The 20,229-nt window shown below is 41.8% G+C and overlaps 1 protein-coding gene across 5 annotated transcripts in view; it reads left to right on the forward strand.

Moving 5' to 3' along the window:
- Positions 1-20,229, forward strand: part of ABHD3 (abhydrolase domain containing 3, phospholipase) — a 47,023-nt gene that overhangs the window by 12,786 nt on the left and 14,008 nt on the right. For 4 of the 5 annotated variants that reach the window (XM_050767663.1, XM_050767666.1, XM_050767665.1 and 1 more), the window contains exons 4-5: positions 944-989; positions 18,167-18,279. In XM_050767663.1, coding sequence (XP_050623620.1) covers positions 944-989; positions 18,167-18,279 — 159 coding nt within the window. Of the gene's footprint in view, positions 1-943; positions 990-11,759; positions 13,029-18,166; positions 18,720-20,229 lie in introns of those variants that run through there. The other variant, XM_050767667.1, reaches the window with a different exon arrangement.

A 20,229-nucleotide genomic window follows, 5' to 3' on the forward strand; every position in this document is an offset into this window, starting at 1 on the left:
CTAAACCCTTTACATTGATCTGAGCCCATTTACCCAGCAGATGCAAACAGGATCAGAGAAAGCACAAGATCATCTTTCCTCCCTAGGTCAACTGAACAGTAAGCAGTAGCATAACAGGGCCCATCCCACCAGCTCAGGTGCCAGACTGTTTGCAGCTCTACCTGTGATGCTTATACCTCATGTAAAATTCTGGCGTCCATGTTTTCTGAGCCTTAAGGAAACAAGAGCTGTTTCTTAGGATATAAATAGATACATGTGAATGTTACAAATGCAATGGGTAGAAGATATATATTTTTTCTTTGTTTAAAGCAAAAACATGGCCAGGCACAGTAGCTCACGCCTGTAATCCCAACACTTTGGGAGGCGGAGGTAGGTAGATCACTTGAGGTCAGGAGTTCAAGACCAGCCTGGTCAACATAGTGAAACCCCATCTCTACTAAAAATACAGAAAAATTAGCCAGGCATGGTGGCAGGCACCTGTAATCCCAACCACTAAGGAGGCTGAGGCAGGAGAATCGCTTCAACCCCAGGAGGCGGAGGTTATAGTGAGCCAAAATCACGCCATTGCACTCCAGCCTGGGTGACAAGAGCGAGACTCCATCTCAAAAAAAAAAGCAAAAACATTTAAATTTGACTTGTATTTAGAATTGTTTTAAAAACACTTATTGGAGGTCCACATATGTGCATAGGAAGAAATATTCTAATCTTGGTAGGAAACATTAACATCACTTTAGTATACAATTTTCTAATTTGAACCCACATGTGGAATTTAGAGAACTGGAATTTTATTTTAGCGCATTTAGATGAAATTGTCAAACATTATACCTGTAAGACAGATTTTTAAAATCTTTTAGTGCTGTAAATCAGTGTCAGTAAGATTAATATTATATTATGAGCAAGAATCATGTGTAGAAATAACAAAAATTGCTTTCCTGGTTTTTAGATGTGTGGTTTTTAACAACAGAGGAGTGGCGGGGGAGAATCTCTTGGTAAGTAAATTTAAAAGACAACAGTCTTAACTTTTTAAAGAATCATTTATAGTTTTATAACAAAAAAGCATATTCTTTTTATTTAAAATAACTCTTTGTTTACATAAACAATACAAATTTATCATACAAAAATACAGATGTGGAAAAAAAGGAAATTTACAAGACCCATAATTACATAACCAGGGAAATTCCCTTAGTCTATGTTCATTCAGATTTCATATATAAATAGAATTGATGTAATATATTTCTATTTTTATAAAATTTAAGATTCTATTTTGTAACTAAACTTTTGTATTTACTACATTTTAACATCAATAATTATTCATCTACATCATTTTTTTTCTACCCTCTCAACCCAGCTTTTCCTGACTCTGGGAAGAACTGGGAAGATAAGGGCTCATTTTTAGTGCAAAACACATTTTCTTTAAAAATTAACCAATGCAAAACAAATTAACTAATACAGTGATTTTTTTTTCCACTTACGAAATTTACATTTGTTATGAAACAATTTTGTATGTTATATTTGTGTTTTGCCAGCTGAAGTTTACATGGTGGAAATGTTATTGAAACCTTTTAAAATTTATACCAGGTCTTTTTTCCCCCCATCTAATTCTGAGGTTTTGCTAGGATAGATCTTTCACCTCTTAGAAAATCACTGTATCTGATGTTTAAATCCGTGAGTTGGAATGAGAAATATTCCACTCGCTAAAATTTTCTTCAGCTTTTTAACTTTTTACAATCTCAGCAGGTCAAAGGCAATTCTACTAGGATTGAAAGAAACATTTTGGGGGTCATTGATAGAGAATGACATTAAGACTATAAATAAGTCATGCTGGAAATAAAAATTTACAGTCAGGTCACAAATGTCAACACTTTATAAGAACTTGGGAAGAAAAAACCTCTTGTACTTTGCTTTACAGTGACTTAGGCACTGGAGGAAATGAAGATCAATACGATTTTGAAAGCAAAAGTAACAGAGTGTTATGGTCTCACTTAAGTGCCTTGTAATAAATAGTTTGATGTGAAGGTTCACATTTCCTCATTCAGTCCAGCCCTTTAGGAACCTTGTAGACAGATAGTACTCTAAAGGGGAAAGATTTGAATGTGTCACTGTGGCCCTGGCCCAGACAAATCGTTTTGAACAGCTCCTGTCTGCTGTGCATTCTTCTAGGACACAAAGCGGGGGAAGACATGGTCTGAGGCTCTCAAGGAAATAATGTGCTGCAAAGCCGAGCTCGTTAGTTCTTTATGAAGTGAGGGACAAAGATCTGTTCATTCAGCAAAGCCGTGGTGTGTGCCTGTTAAATAAGACACTGTGCAAGGCAATAGGGTGAAGATATACATATTAATGAGACACAGCTCTGATCTTTAGGAGCTCAAACTTTAGTTGTGGGAGAGAAAGTCAAGTCCATAAAAATATACACAGTGCTAAGTGTAACAGTAGCCTTTGTTAAGGCTACAGAGCACAAAGGGAAAGAGTAACAAAGTGCCTTGGGGAGGTGGGAGAACTTAGAGAGGAGGTAGCATTCTGAGTTGGATCTTGAAGGCTGTGATATTGAACCTCCAAAGGGGAGAGAGAGGCTCAGCGCAAAGACCAAGGTATTATAAAGTGCATGCAATAGCAACTACTTACTATGGCTGGATGATGATGATAATTTTATCTAATATTTATGTAATCTGTAGAATGTATCAGTTATGTCTTTTCCTATTTAATCTTCAGAAATAGAAACAGCCCAATGATTTAGGTAAGTATAGCCCCCATTATCCCCCATTTCCTTTTGGAGACAGGGTCTTGCCCTGTTGCCCAGGCTGGAGTGTAGTGGCACAATCACGGCTCACTGTAGCCTCAACCTCCTGGGCTCAAGTAATCCTTCCATCTCAGCTTCCCAAGTAGGTGGAACCAGAGGTGTGTGCCACCATGCCTGGCTGATTTTTTATTTATTTGTTTTTTGTTTGTTGTTGTTGTTGTTTGTAGAGATGGGGTCTCACTCTGTTGCCCAGGCTGCTCTTAAACTCCTGGGCTCAAGCGATGCTCCCACAGTGCTGAGATTCCAGGTGTGAGCCATTGCACCTGGCCCTGTCCTGCGTTTTACAGATAAAGAAAACAAGACACTGGTAGGTTAGGAACTTACCCCTCCCAATCAATGGCAGAGCCAGGATTCAGACCCAGATGATCTAACTATGTGCTTATGTTCTTGACCATTATGCTTTATGCTTTCTTACTATTCTGGAAGTGGCAGGAATTTTTCTAGAAGGGTAGGGCCAGATTTTGAAGAATCACATGTAGAATCCTAAGAAACCTGGTAGTGAATCATTGATATTTTGAAGCAAGGGCATAATTTGATCATGGTCATGTTTTAGAAAGAGAACCATGGCAGTGGTGTGTAGGAAAGAAAGAGATGGAGGGGAAGGAGGCTGGAGGCTGGAGGCTGGGAGGCCAGTTAGAAAGCAGTTACTACAGACCTACATGGAGTTTGGAGTTTGAAAGCAGATGGAAGGGGAATAAAGAAGAAAGAACAAAAATGAGTAGTATTCATGGGGAAGAAAATAGTGTTAGCTGTATTGTGGGAAGTAAAGACAAGGGAGTCAAAGGTAATATTTCTAGCTTGGCTGGCTGATGGAAGATGCTGGTATTTGAAATAGGAAATTTAGAAGAATTTGTGAGATTATGATGTAACAAAGATAACAGAGTCCGTTTTAGATGGTTAGGGTGCTTTTAGATCATCTCGGTGGAAATTTTTAGTAAGTTTGTGGATGTACTGGACTGGCTTTCAGGAGAAAATAGGCAGGCAAGAGAGAGACAGACTGAGATCAGTGTGCAGGTAGAAGCTCAAGAGTAGTTGACATTAGTTAGGGCATGTGTAGAGTAAAAGGGGAGATTGATGGTTAGAAGCTTAAGAAACAACAGGCTGGGAGTGGTGGTTCACACCTGCAGTCCCAACACTTTGGGAGGCCCAGGTGGGAGGATCACTTGAGCCCAGAAGTTGAAGATCGGCCTGGGCAACATATTGAAACCCTGTCTCAAATATATATGTGTGTGTATATATATGATATATATAAAAGATATATTGTGTATATATATTAAATATATAATATATAGTATATATTATATGTTCTATATTAAATATATAATATATAGTATATATTATATTATATATAATATATAGTATATATTATATTATATATAATATATTGTGTATATTATATATTATATATATATTTTAAAAAGAAAAAAACAAATAGGAAGGAGAGAGAAAAAGAGAAGGATGCTTTAAAAACATTCTTTCCTTAGCATTTAAAGTTAATTAGAAATTTGCTTTGAAATAGTATAGCAACCCAGTAATTTTCAGCCCATAAGCTTTAATTGTATTTTTGAAAAACCTCCAAGAAGAATTCACTGAGTTCTAAGTAAGACAAGAGTAGCTGGGTCTCTGGAGTCTTACACAGTATGTCAGTTAAATTTTGATTAACTAGTACCCCCCAGCAGATATGTGTCTCAGAATAGCTAATAACACACTAAGCTGTTAGAGTTACAGTCTGGCAGGCAGCTTGGGTTTGTGTAGCAGAAAGGACCTTGGACTCAGTAAGAAGTCCCAAGTTCAAGTTCTGTTGTCACCACTAACCAGCTATAAGTGGTAAAGTACAAGTCAAATAACCTTTCTGTTTCTCTTTTTCTTAACTGAAATATGATAATAATGTGTACTTGCCACCTCACAAGGTTGTTTCAAGTTCACGTGAAATAATAAACATGAGGCTGAGCACGGTGGCTCACACCTGTAATCCCAGCACTTTAGGAGGCTGAGGTGGGCGGATCACTTGAGGCCAGGAGTTCGAGATCAGCCTGGCCAATATGGTAAAACCCCGTCTCTGCTAAAAATACAAAAAATTGGCCGGGCGCGGTGGCTCAAGCCTGTAATCCCAGCACTTTGGGGGGCCAAGATGGGCAGATCGTGAGGTCAGGAGATCGAGACCATCCTTGCTAACACGGTGAAACCCCGTCTCTACTAAAAAATACAAAAAACTAGCCAGGCGAGGTGGCGGGCACCTGTAGTCCCAGCTACTCGGGAGGCTGAGGCAGGAGAATGGCGTAAACCCGGGAGGTGGAGCTTGCAGTGAGCTGAGACCCGGCCACTGTACTCCAGCCTGGGCAACAGAGCGAGACTCTGTCTCAAAAAAAAAAAAAAAAAAAAAAAAAAAAAAAAAAATTAGCCGGGCATGGTGGCACATACCTGTAGTCCCAGCTACTTAGGAGGCTGAGGCAGGAGAATCATTTGAACCCAGGAGGTGGAGGTTACAGTGAACCAAGATGGCATCACTGCACTCCAGCCTGGGTGACAGAGCAAGAATCCATCTCAAAAACAAACAAACAAACAAGCAAAAAGAAAGAAACAGTAAACTTGAAATATCTTGTAAAATAAAATTTTTTAGGGCCGGGCACAGTGGCTCATGCCTGTAATCCCAGCACTTTGGGAGGCTGAGGCAGGCAGATCACTTGAGCCCAGGAGTTCAAGACCAGCCTGGCCAACATGGCGAAACCCCATCTCTATTAAATTTAAAAAATAATAAAAAACAAAAACAGGCCAGGCACGGTGGCTCACGCCTGTAATCCCAGCGCTTTGGGAGGTCGAGGTGGGTGGATCATGAGGTCAGGAGTTCGAGACTGGTCTGGCCAACATGGTAAAATTCCGTCTCTACTAAAAATACAAAAATTAGCCGGGCATGTTGGCACATGCCTGTAATCCCAGCTACTTGGAAGGCTGAGGCAGGAAAATCACTTGAACCCAGGAGGCGAAGGTTGCAGTGAGCCCAGATCGTGCCACTGCACTCCAGCCTGGGTGACAGAGCGAGACTCTGTCTCAAAAAAATTTAATTAATTAAAATTAAAATTAAAGTTTTTTATAACTCAAGGCATAATTGCTACTGTATTAACTCATTAGATCATTAGGGTATAAGAAGTATACATTTAATTAATTTACTTCCTTGAAATTCTTTTTTAAAGTACTTGTTCTAAAAGGATATAATTATAATTACCTTTGGTCATTCTACATCCTTATTATTCTTTTTTGAGTTGGATCAAAAAATGAGATGTTAATATTGATTATTAGAGTTAGCGTTGATATTTAGATCTTTTGATAATCCTGCTTCTGTCTTCAAGCTAAGAACAATTACTGTGTCATACTAGAGGAACTCTGATGTTTATTTATACCTCACCTTGTTCCAGAAAGAATTTAATGTAGCTCAGACCCAGAGTAAGCGAGACTTTAAGGTAGGCATAAAAAAGAACAAAAGATGAATCAGCAGAGATCAAACAGGAAGGAACTGTCTCTAACAGAAATTAGCTCACAGGAACTAGCAAAGGTGAAATGAAATTTAGGGTAAGCAGTTCTCCTAGGAGTGGAAATGTTAGAGATATACTTAGAATTTATAGCGATTACTATGGCTCCTACAAAGGAGAATAAGGAAGTGGAAATTTTCCACTGCCATTGTGTCCTCATTTCCAATTAGTTATTGTAGGATTGAGGGAAAGCCAAAGGCCTTTCTTACTAGGAAATGAGCATCCTGTACTAACCTTTTCTCCTTGGGTCTGTTTCCTACAGTAGACAGACACCCGAGTCTCGGTAGAGCAAACCTCAGATATCCCCATCGGGTTCTAGGAGCCTTGGAATAGATGGGACTTTTTCTTCTGCCCTGCAGATTGGTTTTCAAGGATAGGAATCCAGGTTACCCACAAATTCCCTGATATTGTTGATTACTTTGCGAACTTGTTTAGGAATGGTAACTTACAAATAACTTAGCCAAAATTTGTTGAAAGCTCTTTTTAGTTATAGGATCTATAACTAAAAGCTGTAAATTTAGTTGTACATCCTATAACTAATATTCAAAATAGGCAAATATGTAGACACAGAAAGCGATTTTTAGTTATAGGATCTTGGGTTCCCTATTTTTAGTTATAGGATCATGCAGACTTCTGTGTCCCTAACCCAATAAGAAAAGCATCCTAGCCACTTGGGAAAATAGTCTGGCAGTTCCTCCAAAAGTTAAAATAGAGTTACCATATGACCCAGAAATTCCTGAAATGAAAATATATGTTCTCACAAAAACTTATACATGGGCCAGGCACAGTGGCTCATACCTGTAATCCCAGCACTTTGGGAGGCCGAGGCAGGAGGATCACTTGAGTCCAGGAGTTCAAGACCAGTCTAGGCAACATAGTGAGACCTACCTTGTCTCTACAAAAACAAAAAATAGCCAAGTGTGGTGGCATGTGCCTGTTATAGCAGCTCCTTCGGAGGCTGGGTGCAGGAGGACCGCTTGAGCCCAGGAGTTTGAGGCTTCAGTGAGCCATGTTTGTACCATTGCACTCCAGCTTGGGCAATAGAGACCCTGTCTCTAAAAAATAAAAATAGGCCAGGCGCAGTGGCTCACACCTGTAATCCCAGCACTTTGGGAGGCCAAGGCAGGTGGGTCACAAGGTCAGGAGATCGAGACCATCCTGGCTAACACGGTGAAACCCCGTCTCTACTAAAAATGCAAAAAAAAAAAAAAAAAAATTAGCCAGGCATGGTGGTGAGCGCCTGTAGTCCCACCTACTTGGGAGGCTGAGGCAGGAGAATGGTGTGAACTCAGGAGGCGGAGCTTGCAGTGACGAGATTGCGCCACTGCAGTCCAGCCTCGGCATCAGAGCGAGACTCTGTCTCAAAAAAAAAAAAGGAAGTCTTGAATGCATGGATGCACTTTGAAAGCATTATGCTAAGTGAAGAAGCTCATCTCAACAGACCACATACTGTATCAGTCCATTTATATGAAATATTCAAAATAGGCAAATCTATAGACACAGAAAGTAGATTAATGATCACCTAAGCCTTGAGGTGGAGAATGATTGCTAATAGTAGGAGGTTTCTTTTTGGTGTGATAAAAATATTCTTAAATTTTGATGGCACAATTCTGAATATATGAAAAACCATTGACTTGTACCTGAATTATGGTATGCAAATTACATCTCATAAAGCTTTTAAAAAGAAAATCCTCCTTTAAGTGCTTTCTAGTTCAAGTTAGAGCTGGCTCAGCAGTTAAGGGAGGGCCAAGAAGGTCAAGCAGAAGCTGGAAAATAATTTAAAGCAGCACTGCCCAAAATGTGGCCTGTGGACCAACTCTGTTCCTCAGGGTACCTGACTCTAGTCCCAGACAAGATGAGGAGCTGAAATAGAATGTAAGCCAACTTAGGGCCGGATGCAGTGGCTCATGCCTGTAATCCCAGCACTTTGGGAGGCCAACGCTGGTGGACCACTTGAGGCCAGGAGTTTGAGACCAGCCTCGCCAACATGATGAAACCCTATCTCTACTAAAAATACAAAAATTAGCTGGGTGTGGTGGTGCATGCCTGTAATCCGTTACTTGGGAGGCTGAGACAGGAGAATCATTTGAACCCAGGAGGCAGAGGTTGCAGTGAGCCAAGATCACACCACTGTACTCCAGCCTGGTCAGCAGAGTGAGACTCAGTCTCAAAAAAAAAAAAAAAAAAAAACCCCCACCTCATTCCATAGATGAGGACACCTCTGGAGAAGTGGGGTGACAGTCAGAAGTCATAAAGCTGATTAGTGGTCTTATGGCAGGAACTCGGGCTGTGCAGCCTAGCGTCTTGACTTTTCAATACTGGATTCCAGTCAAGTCAGCCTGAAAATCTGGGAATAGACGGAAGGAGAGTTTTCAGAGAGAGGATTATCCCCCCAACCTCAGATTCTTTGGAGTTAAAGACTCAGGTCTATAGAAATCTGTTCCTGTTTCCTATTAGCTTTTCCTCCTTAGCTTTTCCAGGGAAGCTAGTAGTGTAGGAGGGACTTAGAGCTCTTCCCCCACCCCGTCACCCCAGCTCCTCCACCCCACCCCATCATGGGCCATTTCCTGAAAAAGGCATTTAGAAAGGATTAAGGGACCTCCCTGATAGCCTGAGGAAGGAGGGGTATAGAGGTCAGGGCTGGCCAGGGCACAATTCAGTTTCAAACTTCTACTTTTAGGCAGTGCCTTTCTCATAGTACCTCCCTACTGGACATACTGTTCCACCCAAGTTGGCCCTTTCCTAAGTGCTTCAAAATAACCTGTCCCTGCTCCCCTTACCTTCATCTATGTAACAACCCAAAAAGGCTGGTCTCAGCCAGGTGTAGGTGTGAACACATTTAATCCTTGAGAATTTTCTCCCAACATTGATGGGTCCAGTCCAATAATAACAAAAATTTTAAATGTAGAAGATTGTGGCCAGGCGTGGTGGCTCACATCTGTAATCCCAGCACTTTAGGAGGTCAAGCCAGAAGATCACTTGAGCCCAGGAGTTGGAGACCAGCCTGGGCAACATAATGAGACCTTATCTCTACAAAAAAATTTAAAAATTAGCTGGGTATGGGCATGGTGGCATGTGCCTATAGTCCCAGCTACTCAGGAGGTTGAGGCAGGAGGATCGCTTGAGCCCAGGAGGTCAAGGCTGCAGGGAGCCATGATCATGCCACTGCACTGCACCCTGGGCAACAGAGCAAGAACCTAGCTCAAAAAAAAAAAAAAAAAAAAAGTTCAAAATAAAAGAGAAAGAATGTTTTGTTGAATAATGGAAGAGTTTTAGAAATAATAATTTAATAGCTAGCTGTCATGCTTAATATGTGTCAGGTGATCCTGTAAGGTATGAGATGTTTGGAAGTACTTCCCCATACACTTCCAGGAATCCAAGAAGTTCAGACCCACATAGAACTAGATTTCCCTTCTCCCAAGTCATTCCAGATAGGTTTTATCATTTTTACCACTGCAGCAGCCTCCTCTTGGCTTAGCTCTCACCCTACTTATTCTCTTGGTGCAGAGATTCTCAACTCTGGCCTCCCATTAGAGTCCCCTGGGAAGCACTGAAAACTACTGCTCCCTGGTCAGGTGTGGGGGCTCACACCTATCATCCCAGCACTTGAGAGGCCAAGGCGAGTGATTGCATGAGGCCAGGAGTTTGAGACCAGCTTGGCCAACATGGTGAAACCCCTTCTCTACTAAAAGTACAAAAATTAGCCAGGCATGGTGGCGGGTGCTCTAATCCCAGCTACTCAGGAGGCTGAAGCAGGAGAATCGCTTGAACCCAGGAGACGGAGGTTGCAGTGAGCTGAGACTGTGCCAATGCACTCCATCCTGGGCGACAGAGCAAGACTCTGTCTCACAAAAACAAAAACAAAAAAACAGCCGGGCACGGTGGCTCACACCTGTAATCCCAGCACTTTAGGAGGCCAAGGTGGGCGAATCACCTGAGGTCGGAAGTTCCAGACCAGCCTGACCAACATGGAGAAACCCCATCTCTACTAAAAATACAAAATTAGCCAGACGTGGTGGCTCATGCCTGTAATCCCAGCTACTGGGAGGCTGAGGCAGGAGAATCACTTGAACCTGTGAGGCGGAGGTTGCGGTGAGCTGAGATCGTGGCATTGCACTCCAGCTTGGGCAACAAGAGCGAAACTCCATCTCAAAAAGTACTGATCCCTGAACCCCAACCCCCAGAGATTCTGATTCATTTGGTCTGGGGTGGAGTCCAAGTATCTGTAATTTATTTTAAACACTCCTTGGAGAGTCTAATGTGCAAACAGGGCTGAAAATCCCTGGGAGCTGACGAGTAGTCCTGCATGTGATAGCCTCCATGACCCAGGTGAGTCACGAGATTTGCCTCTTAGGAGCCTGGACTGAAAATAACTCCTGGCTGACCTGCTCTAAGCCACTAACAAAACTGCTCATTTATTGGTGTAGCTTGTATAACATGACATCATGAGCATGTACGGCAGCCATCTGGAGCGTTGGCAGGAATGTGGCACAGAGGCCAGCCTCCAAGCTGGCCAGGATATTTCCTGGGGCCCTTTGTTTTATGGTTAGTTGTTTTTAAAAATTAGCAAACTCCCAGGCAAATTTAGACAGTTGGTCATTTAATATGTCTATCAATGACTGGGTGAGATGATTGTTCATTAAACTGCTGATTTTACTTACGTGCAAATAATTTTTCTTCTCTCTGACTCCTTAATTAATTAACTCATATTCCAAAAATAAAATCAATTTTCCTAGGGACAACTTAGGCAGTTTACTAGGTACTGGACAGGGGATGGGTGAAATGAAAAACACATTACACTGTAGAGATCAATTATAGAGTGTAATTAGTCCTGTTTTAAAAGGATTATTCATTTTGGGGAGGCCCACAACCACACAGGAATCACAGAATTCATTTAAATGCATCTTAACAAATATTTGAGTACAGATCATTAAGTACTTGAGAGAGGAATACGCAATGAAATGCTCTAAGATCCTGATGATCATCAAACATTACAGTTAAGTAAATATGAAACGTAAATGATTTTTTACGAGGCATTCATGTGTCTTTTTCAGTTTTCACTTTGCTGGACAGAAAACTAAAATTCTAGATAGCTTAGTTCAGCATTGGAAGTGTGGTAACCCCAGCCCTGAGAGAGAAGGATTCTGAGTTATGGCTTCCACGACAGATTAGCAAATTAATCTCCTCCAAGAATAGCTAGGGAGAGTCTGGCTACCTGATTAACAGAGGGAATTTTAAAATTTGAGTCTAGGTCAAAAATTGTTTTTTTAATGAAGAGAATTCTAAAACAGATTTTCTAAATCTGGTACAAGAAAATTGTCTTTCAGGTTAGGAGAAATCAGTTTGTCAGCTTTTAAGAAGCCTTAGTTGATTAAGAAGGATAAATTAGATGTAGTCCATAGGTAAATATAAAATATATACTTTATTGTTTTTCTTTTATATATGAATAATAGTAATTATATTTCATTCTCTTAAGTGCATTTTTTAAAACTAACCTCTTTCAGCCATTAAATTACTGTTGTTGGCCAGGCATGGTGGCTCACGCCTGTAATCCCAGTACTTTGGGAGGCTGAGGCAGGAGGATTGCTTGAGCCCAGGAGTTTGAGACCAGCCTGAGCAACATAATGAGACCTCATTTCTATAAAAAATAATGCTAATAAATAAATTAGTGTCATTGCTCTCTGATCATAGTCACAGTTGGATAATTTAAACAACCTTGGTTTGTAATTATTATCAAATTATTCTAACTTATTGAATGTTTATGTCCAAATATCTGCTGGAAGTGATATATCTTTTGGATTTTTCACATTTTTCCCATCCTCAGCCCACCCAGAAGGAGTTTCACCACCCAGCAGAATCCTCCCAGGTCTTCCTTCATCCCTCTTCTGATTAGATGTGATTTCATCTACTGGAAGGATAGCTGCCAGTTGCATTAGTAGCCCGAGTAACAGAATTTAACAGAGTCTTTTGTCTAAAAAGCTTCCAGTTGTATCTTCAGGCCTGAAGACGGTTTCTGCAGAGCCTGCCAATTCAGTTTACTGCCCCTTAAGTGTCTTTGCTGTGTGTTCTGGGTGAATCTTTAATGGGTCCCAAGTTCTGTAGGCTCTGCTTATTTCTAACTTCAGATCCTGTGAAGAAGGAAGGCAGATGATGTTTCCTGTTGGAACCCATCAAGTAGCAAGAGGCTGTGTGGTAGAACTGCATAGTTGTGCATATCAGAACTTATTTATTAATTGGTCTCTTCCCTTTTAGTCCTGTGTGTCAGTTCAGTTTGACAAGGGTTTATTAACAGAGCTAGAGGTGAAAAGACAGTGACAGAGACTCACGTAGGACAGGGCATGGAGCAGGCTGGACAGGGCAATTAGGAGCAGGATTGAGAACAGCTGTGAGGTCCTAAAAGACAGGGGCCAAGTCTCACCTATTGTGACATTTATTTATTTTTTTGAGACAGGGTCTCACTCTGTCACCCAGGCTGGAGTGCAGTGGCATGATCTTGGCTCACTGCAACCTCCGCTTCCTGGGTTCAATCTATCCTCCCACCTCAGCCTCCCAAGTAGTTAGGATTACAGGCATGCGCCACTATGCCTGGCTAACTTTTGTATTTTTTGGTAGATGGGGGTTTCACCATGTTGGCCAAACTGGTCTTGAACTCTTGACCTCAAATGATCTACTCTCCTCAGCCTCCCAAAGTGCTGGGATTACAGGTATGAGTCACCATGCACAGCCTTGTTGTGGCATTTATTCCATGCACAATTTCAACAGGCAGGGTTGACAGCGAAGGACTCCAGGCAGGTGGAGGTCACACAGGTGGCAAGGATATTAAGGGGCCTAGCAGGCAAGAGAACAGTATCCCATTGGTCTGTGTCTGTACATTGGAGAAATAATAAAACACAGAGCTGGAAGGGTTGCTCGGCATCATATTGTGGAAAGTCTTGAATGCTTGGCAGAGGCTTAATTCAGTAGGCAGTGGAAAGCTAATGAGAAATTTTAAGCAGAAAGACTGTCATGATTACAGCTGGAAGCGTTCATTAGGAAGATTAATGTGATAGTGCATTGAATGTGGGATTGTGAATGATTATCAGGAAAATCTGGGAGTTAACCAGTTAAGAAGTTTTGTGGCAGTCCAGGTGAGAGGCAAAAAGGCCTTGTAGCAAAGACAGCTGGTGCTACATCCTTACCCCTTGGCACTTATCATTCCCATGTATGCCTTTCTGAGGGCTTCCTGCATCTCTGTGACTGGGGGCCTTCTCTAGCCACTGGAGCTGCTGGAACTGTGCTTAGGGCAGACCAGAAGTACCGGGGAGTTAACATCCTCCAGGATAGCCTTCAACCAGTGGCTGAAAGGGAACTGGTGGATAAATAGCTCACTTGCCACTGGTGGGGATCATTGTAAGCCTTGTTTGACAGTCTCCCAGACTATCTCAGGGAGCTTGAGTCCCAGTTGCCCACAGCCATAAACTGCCTGGTATATTTTTCTTTTCTTTTTTTTTTTTTTTTGAGACGGAGTCTCGCTCTGTCGCCCAGGCTGGAGTGCAGTGGCCTGATCTCAGCTCACTGCAAGCTCCGCCTCCCGGGTTCACGCCATTCTCCTGCCTCAGCCTCCCGAGTAGCTGGGACTACAGGCGCCCGCCACCTCGCCCGGCTAGTTTTTTGTAGTTTTAGTAGAGACGGGGTTTCACTGTGTTCACCAGGATGGTCTCGATCTCCTGACCTCGTGATCCACCCGTCTCGGCCTCCCAAAGTGCTGGGATTACAGGCTTGAGCCACCGCGCCCGGCCTGCCTGGTATATTTTTCTTACTGACTTCCTGCCTTTCCTGACTCACTCTGCCACTCTCCTGCGGGTGCTTCCTGGTGTCGCCTTCCAAATGAACTGCTGGCACTCACATCCTTGCTTCAGGGGCCCTTTTGCGAGAAGCCAACTTACCAGCCCTGTACTAGAGTGGAGAGGAGTTTCCTTTCACTGAAAAGGAAGAAGCTACAGGATTGGGCAGTTTATCAGCTATGCGGTTAAGGGAGAGGGAGAAGGCCATGTCGCCCACAGTTTTAACTAGGAAAATGTAAATGCTGTATATAGGGAAATGGGAAGTTAGGAGAAACGTTGGGAGTTTTCATGAAGACGAAAATGAGTTAATCTTTGTGCATTTTGAGTCTGAAGTACTGGTAGAACATTATAGGGCAGCTGCCTGCTGGAACCTGGAAATTTGGATCTGGAGCTGAGGATGAAAGTGACAGTGGAGGTTTAGGTTCAGTCACTGGGGAGAGGTGGTTGATGAAGATACGGGAGTAGATGAGAGCTTCAAGAACTGGGTATTGACCAGAAAATAAGCAGATATAAGCCTAAGACAAAACTTTTGGGAATGAATACCTACCTGCATTTGGGGTTGGGGGAAAAGTGACAGTGACTAGGTAGGAAATGGAAAGCTAGCAGAGCCACTGGGGAAGCCAGGGGAGGAGCTAGCAGGAGGCTGACTATGATGGAAAGGTTCCAGATTTGCTGAGTTTCAGAGTTCTGGAAACTGTCAGTCTATACCATTGGATCATTATGTATTGAGGCATAAGGAGCTTTATATAGTTTATTTATTCATTTTGAGACAGTCTCAATCTGTCACCAAGGCTGGAGTGCAGTGTCATGATCACAGCTCACGGCAGCCTCTACCTCCCAGTCTCAGGTGATCCTCTACCACACCTGGCTAATTCCGTTTTTTTTTTTTTTTTTAAGAGACGAGGGTCTTGCTATGTTGCCCAGGGTGCTCTCAAACTGCTGGGCTCAAGCGATCAGCCCATCTCAGCCTCCCGAGTAGCTGGGACTACAGGCATACGGCACTACACCTGCCTAGCTTTACATATTTTAACATTTTAAGTGTCTATTGCAGTGTAGCACAGCTGGGGCTATATGGCTATACTATTATAAAAGAAAATAACATATCAGATTGTATAGTGCTTTGTCTGGAATGAAGGCAGTGCCAGAAATCCACACTCCTTCATTGGCAATATCATCAGTATTGATCTTAATGCAATCTATTTGGAGAAAAACATTTAGGGAAAAATCAGTCCCTGTATCTGAGGGTACCAGATATTGATTGATTCACTCTATACCTCATGGAACCCTGGTGCTTTACAAGAATTAGGTTCTTACTACAAACATATAATGCAGCCTCTGCTAATTTGTGACCTTTGGCAAATTACTCAACCTTGCCGGGCCTTAATTTCCTTATGTACAAATAAGGAACCAAGTGACATCTATGGTCCTTTTGACATAAAGATTCTGTGATCCTAGCAGTTTTCCTTAGGGCATTTTTCTTATGCCCTAACTCTGTGTCTATATGTATGCATTCTTACATATACACATATAGTTAAAGCCTGTATAATAGCAATATATGTTGGGGACTATTCATAAATAATTCAGAAATTTTAAAGCTGTGCAGTGTGAATAGACTCACCTGCAATCAAAATGCTGAGTAAGGATGATTTCATCACCCAGGTTCTCATGACAAATTCTGAAGTCACTATGAATGAGCCTAGTATAAAATATTTTCTATTTAGATTTTACATTGAATTTGTGCTCCCCTTTGTGATTGAAGTGCATTCAATCACAAAGTTTTTTTTTTTTAAAGTATCTGAGCATAGTCACTTATTAGCTGTTAAGATGTTACAGGAGTTATTTAACCTCTCAATTCAGTTTCCTCATTTATAAAATAGAAACACTGGAGTCTTCCTCAGGGTTTTGTGGACACAAATTTAATGTTTCAATAAATGTTAGCCATGGAAAATATTGTCAGGTTAACGTTTTTCTTTCGGAGAGTCACATATTTGCAGATATCAAAAAGATGCCAGTAGGGAATAGGCTGTGTTTTAGGGATGAGTTTAACTGAGGCAATTGTTAAAAATTATAATTTTCTCAGGCTACTCATTAGTGATTGAACATTGGGTAATACAGAACCTTCCTGGTATGATCATGGTTTATTGACATAATGAAATTGGGTGGTGTAGATAACTAGTTTCCATGTTTTCTTAAAGTAATGTTACCAGATTCCCCTCCTTGTTATTAAATTTCTGGTTATTTTTTCTCACATATACTTAATTCTTCTTCTTCTTTTTTTTTTTTTTTTTTTTTTTTTTTGAGACGGAGTCTCGCTGTGTCACCCAGGCTGGAGTGCAGTGGCTGGATCTCAGCTCACTGCAAGCTCTGCCTCCCGGGTTTATGCCATTCTCCTGCCTCAGCCTCCAGAGTAGCTGGGACTACCGGCACCCGCCACCTCGCCTGGCTAGTTTTTTGTATTTTTTAGTAGAGACGGGGTTTCACCGTGTTAGCCAGGATGGTCTCGATCTCCTGACCTCGTGATCCGCCGGTCTCAGCCTCCCAAAGTGCTGGGATTACAGGCTTGAGCCATTGCGCCTGGCCCCACATATACTTAATTCTGACACACACACACTCACATGTATTCTACAGAGAGGATTGCCCCCTCCTCCCAGATCTCAAGTAAAGTATCCATGATGCTTTTCTGCTCCTCTGCTACAGAGCTGTTATTAATGACGTTCACATGAAAACCATTTGTTTAGATGCATTATATATTGCAGCATGATCAACTTTACATATTTTAACATTTTAAGTGTCTACTGCAGTAGTACAGCTGAGGCTATCTGTATATACATACTATTAGAAAAGAAAATATTTGGCCGGGCACAGTGGCTCACGCCTGTAATCTCAGCACTGTGGGAGGCTGGAGTGGGCAGATCATTTGAGGTCAAGAGTTCCAGACCAGCCTGGCCAACATGGTGAAACCCTGTCTCTACGAAAAATACAAAAACAATAGGCCGGGCATGGTGGCTCACACCTGTAATCCCAGCACTTTGGGAGGCTGAGGTGGGCAGATCACTTGAGGTCAGGGGTTCAAGATCAGCCTGGTCCACATGGTGAAATCCCATCTCTACCAAAAATGCAAAAATTAGCTGGGCATGGTGGTGGGTGTCTGTAACCCCAACTACTCAGGGGACTGAGGCAGGAGAATCACTTGAACCTAGGAGGCAGAGGTTACAGTGAGCTAAGATCACACCACTGCACTCCAGCCTGGGCAACAGAGCGAAACTCCATCTCAAAAATAAATAATATTTTTAAAGTTACTTTGGGCCAGGCACAGGCTCATGCCTATAATCTGAACACTTTGGGAGGCCAAAGCAGGTGAATCGCTGGAACCTAGGAGTTCAAGACCAGCCTGGACAACATAGCAAGACCCCCTGTCTCTACAAAACATTTTTTAAAAATTCTCTGTTTGTGGTGGCCTGTACCTGTGGTTCCAGCTACTTGGGAGTTTGAGGTCAGAGGATTGCTTGAGCCTGGGAGGCCAAGCCTGCAATGAGCTGTGATCATGGTACTGCAGTCTAGCCTGAGTGACAGTACAAGACCCTGTCTTACCAAAAACAACAACAACAACAACAACAACAACAACAAACAGTTATTTTTGGCTTTGGGGTTACAGGTTGTTCTTTGTTTAATAGCAGCATAATTCCCTGGTTTTTTTTCCTAAACTGCTCTGGTTAAGCTAGAGACACATTTGTGTATGGTAGTAAAATTTAAGGTATTTGTATTGGTCTTGCCCCATCTGCATCAAGCCTTCCTTGCATGTTCATGGTCTTTTTGTTAGTGCCAACTCTAACTGTGCTGACTTTAAATGGCATATATGTGCACTGCAAGACAGGAAAATTATACATTATTAATACTACAGTACGTGCAAAGGTTATTTTCTCATATGTATGACTTCTTGCTCCTGTTTACATTTCTGCATTTTACAAATCATTAACCTCACATTCTAATTTTTGTGCTTTACTTGTCACTACTTCCAGACGCCAAGGACTTACTGTTGTGCTAACACTGAAGACTTGGAGACAGTTATTCACCATGTACACAGCCTGTACCCTTCTGCTCCTTTCCTGGCAGCAGGGGTTTCAATGGGAGGGTAAGGTTTTCCCTTTCTAAAATAATCTCTGAGAGGGAAGCTATTTTATTGGCTGTCTCTTTGAGAGGACTATAAGCTAGCTATATGGACACTTTTTAAATGCATGTCTGATTATGTTTATCGTATTTTATTTATTAAATGTGGTTGAATGAACAAAGAAAGGAAAGAATTAATTCAGGTGAATTTTAATATTTTTCTTAACTACGGGTCTCTGTGACTGCGGATTTTGTGAGCCTGAAGGCTTGTCCGAAGCCCATGAAGTCGATTGCATCACTCACCGGCTGCCGTGTTGACCTTCTGATTCCTGACGCACTCCCAGCCATCCCTGGAGCTGCGTTTTGAAGCTGAACTTGTAGCATGACTTTCATCACTCCAGTTACAGAAATAATCACTTATTGCTCTCTCCAGCTGCAGTGGCCTTCAAAATTATTTTTCCCCAGGTGGTATTTTGTTTTGTTTTGTTTTGTTGCTGGGCAAATGGACCTACTGTGGAGTGCGCTCCTAGAAACTGAAGTTTTGTTAACCCCCTACTCCAGCTGCTATTTTAAGCATATGGATATTGTCATTTGTGCTGCTTGCCATTACTTTGGGGCTTATTTGGAACTTTTCTATTTAGGCTTATTTCTACTAATTGTTTTTGGGGTTTTTCGTGGTGGTTCTACTGATGGTGAGCTTAAGGAAATCCAAAATTTTTATTGTCTGAAATTTTACTATGCTTTTCGATTCCCGAAGCCATTGTCCAAAACTAGTTTTTTAAATCAGCAAATACTTAAGATAGAAAATATTTTTTTCATAATTTTATAATTGGTTTATCTGTCATTTAAGTTTTGGAACATCTTAGGAGTTTATTCACTTGAAAATGAACAGCATTTTTCTATAGCCAGTGGCTGTGAAAAAGAAAAAAAATTAATTTTTTTTAAAAGAAAACAGCATTTATAAATGATAGACTCTAAAAAACAGGCCTTTAGCCACGGCTTTTTAGATTCTGATAAACTTAAAACTAACAAGAAAAGAATACATTTCTTACATTAGCATGGAAGGTCTGACTTGACCTACTAAAGGAAGAACTCTCAATCAATGGAGAAAACCCAAGCAGCATCTCTGAATTGTGCTTAATGGACAGACTTTAGCTTCTCTTTCCTTTCCCCCATAATGTGAACCTTAAAGGACAGGGTGAGAGCTGAACTTTTCCCTTAATCATATAAATGCTTGGCTTTTTTAAAGGCCAGAACTTAAATAAACAGGTCAGATTCTCTATTCAGACACTCGTGGGAAATGTCTATTGATGCCGCATTGAAGCCTCAGTGCCTGAAGGCAGAACTTGACCATTAGCCTTTACAGCTGGTTGAATATTAATGTCTTGTGAATTGTTAGACGGAAGCACCCCTTCTAGTTGCCTAGCACTGTGACACGATCCCAAGTGGGCTTACCACTTGGGGATGTGTTTTATATCTTGACACATTTTTTCTTATGGAGATACAACACAAAAAAACAGTCCGTGGACGATCCTTATGCCTAGTGCCCCATGGACTGGGGTACTCCCTGTGATAGAGTCTGTGATGCCCCTGGGGCCAAATGCCAGCAACTCATGGATCATCTCGTTTCATCAGTGTCACCCCTCCTTTCCCTCTCAAGTCTGATTATTGTGAGCCAAATCTCAGACATCACTTATAAATAGTTGATATCTCTAAAAGGTGGGCCAGGCATGGTGGCTTACACCTATAGTCCCAACTCTTTGAGAGGCTGAGGCAGGCAGACCACCTAAGGTCAGGAGTTCAAAACCAGCCTGGTCAACACGATGAAACCCTGTCTCTACTAAAAATACAAAAAATTACCAGGGCGTGGTGATGCATGCCTATAATCCCAGCTACTTGGGAGACTGAGGCAGGAGAATCGCTTGAACCCAGGAGGTGGAGGTTGCAGAGGGCTGAGATCACACCACTGCACTCC

Source organism: Macaca thibetana, chromosome 18, assembly GCF_024542745.1.
Source record: "Macaca thibetana thibetana isolate TM-01 chromosome 18, ASM2454274v1, whole genome shotgun sequence".
NCBI lineage: Eukaryota > Metazoa > Chordata > Mammalia > Primates > Cercopithecidae > Macaca > Macaca thibetana.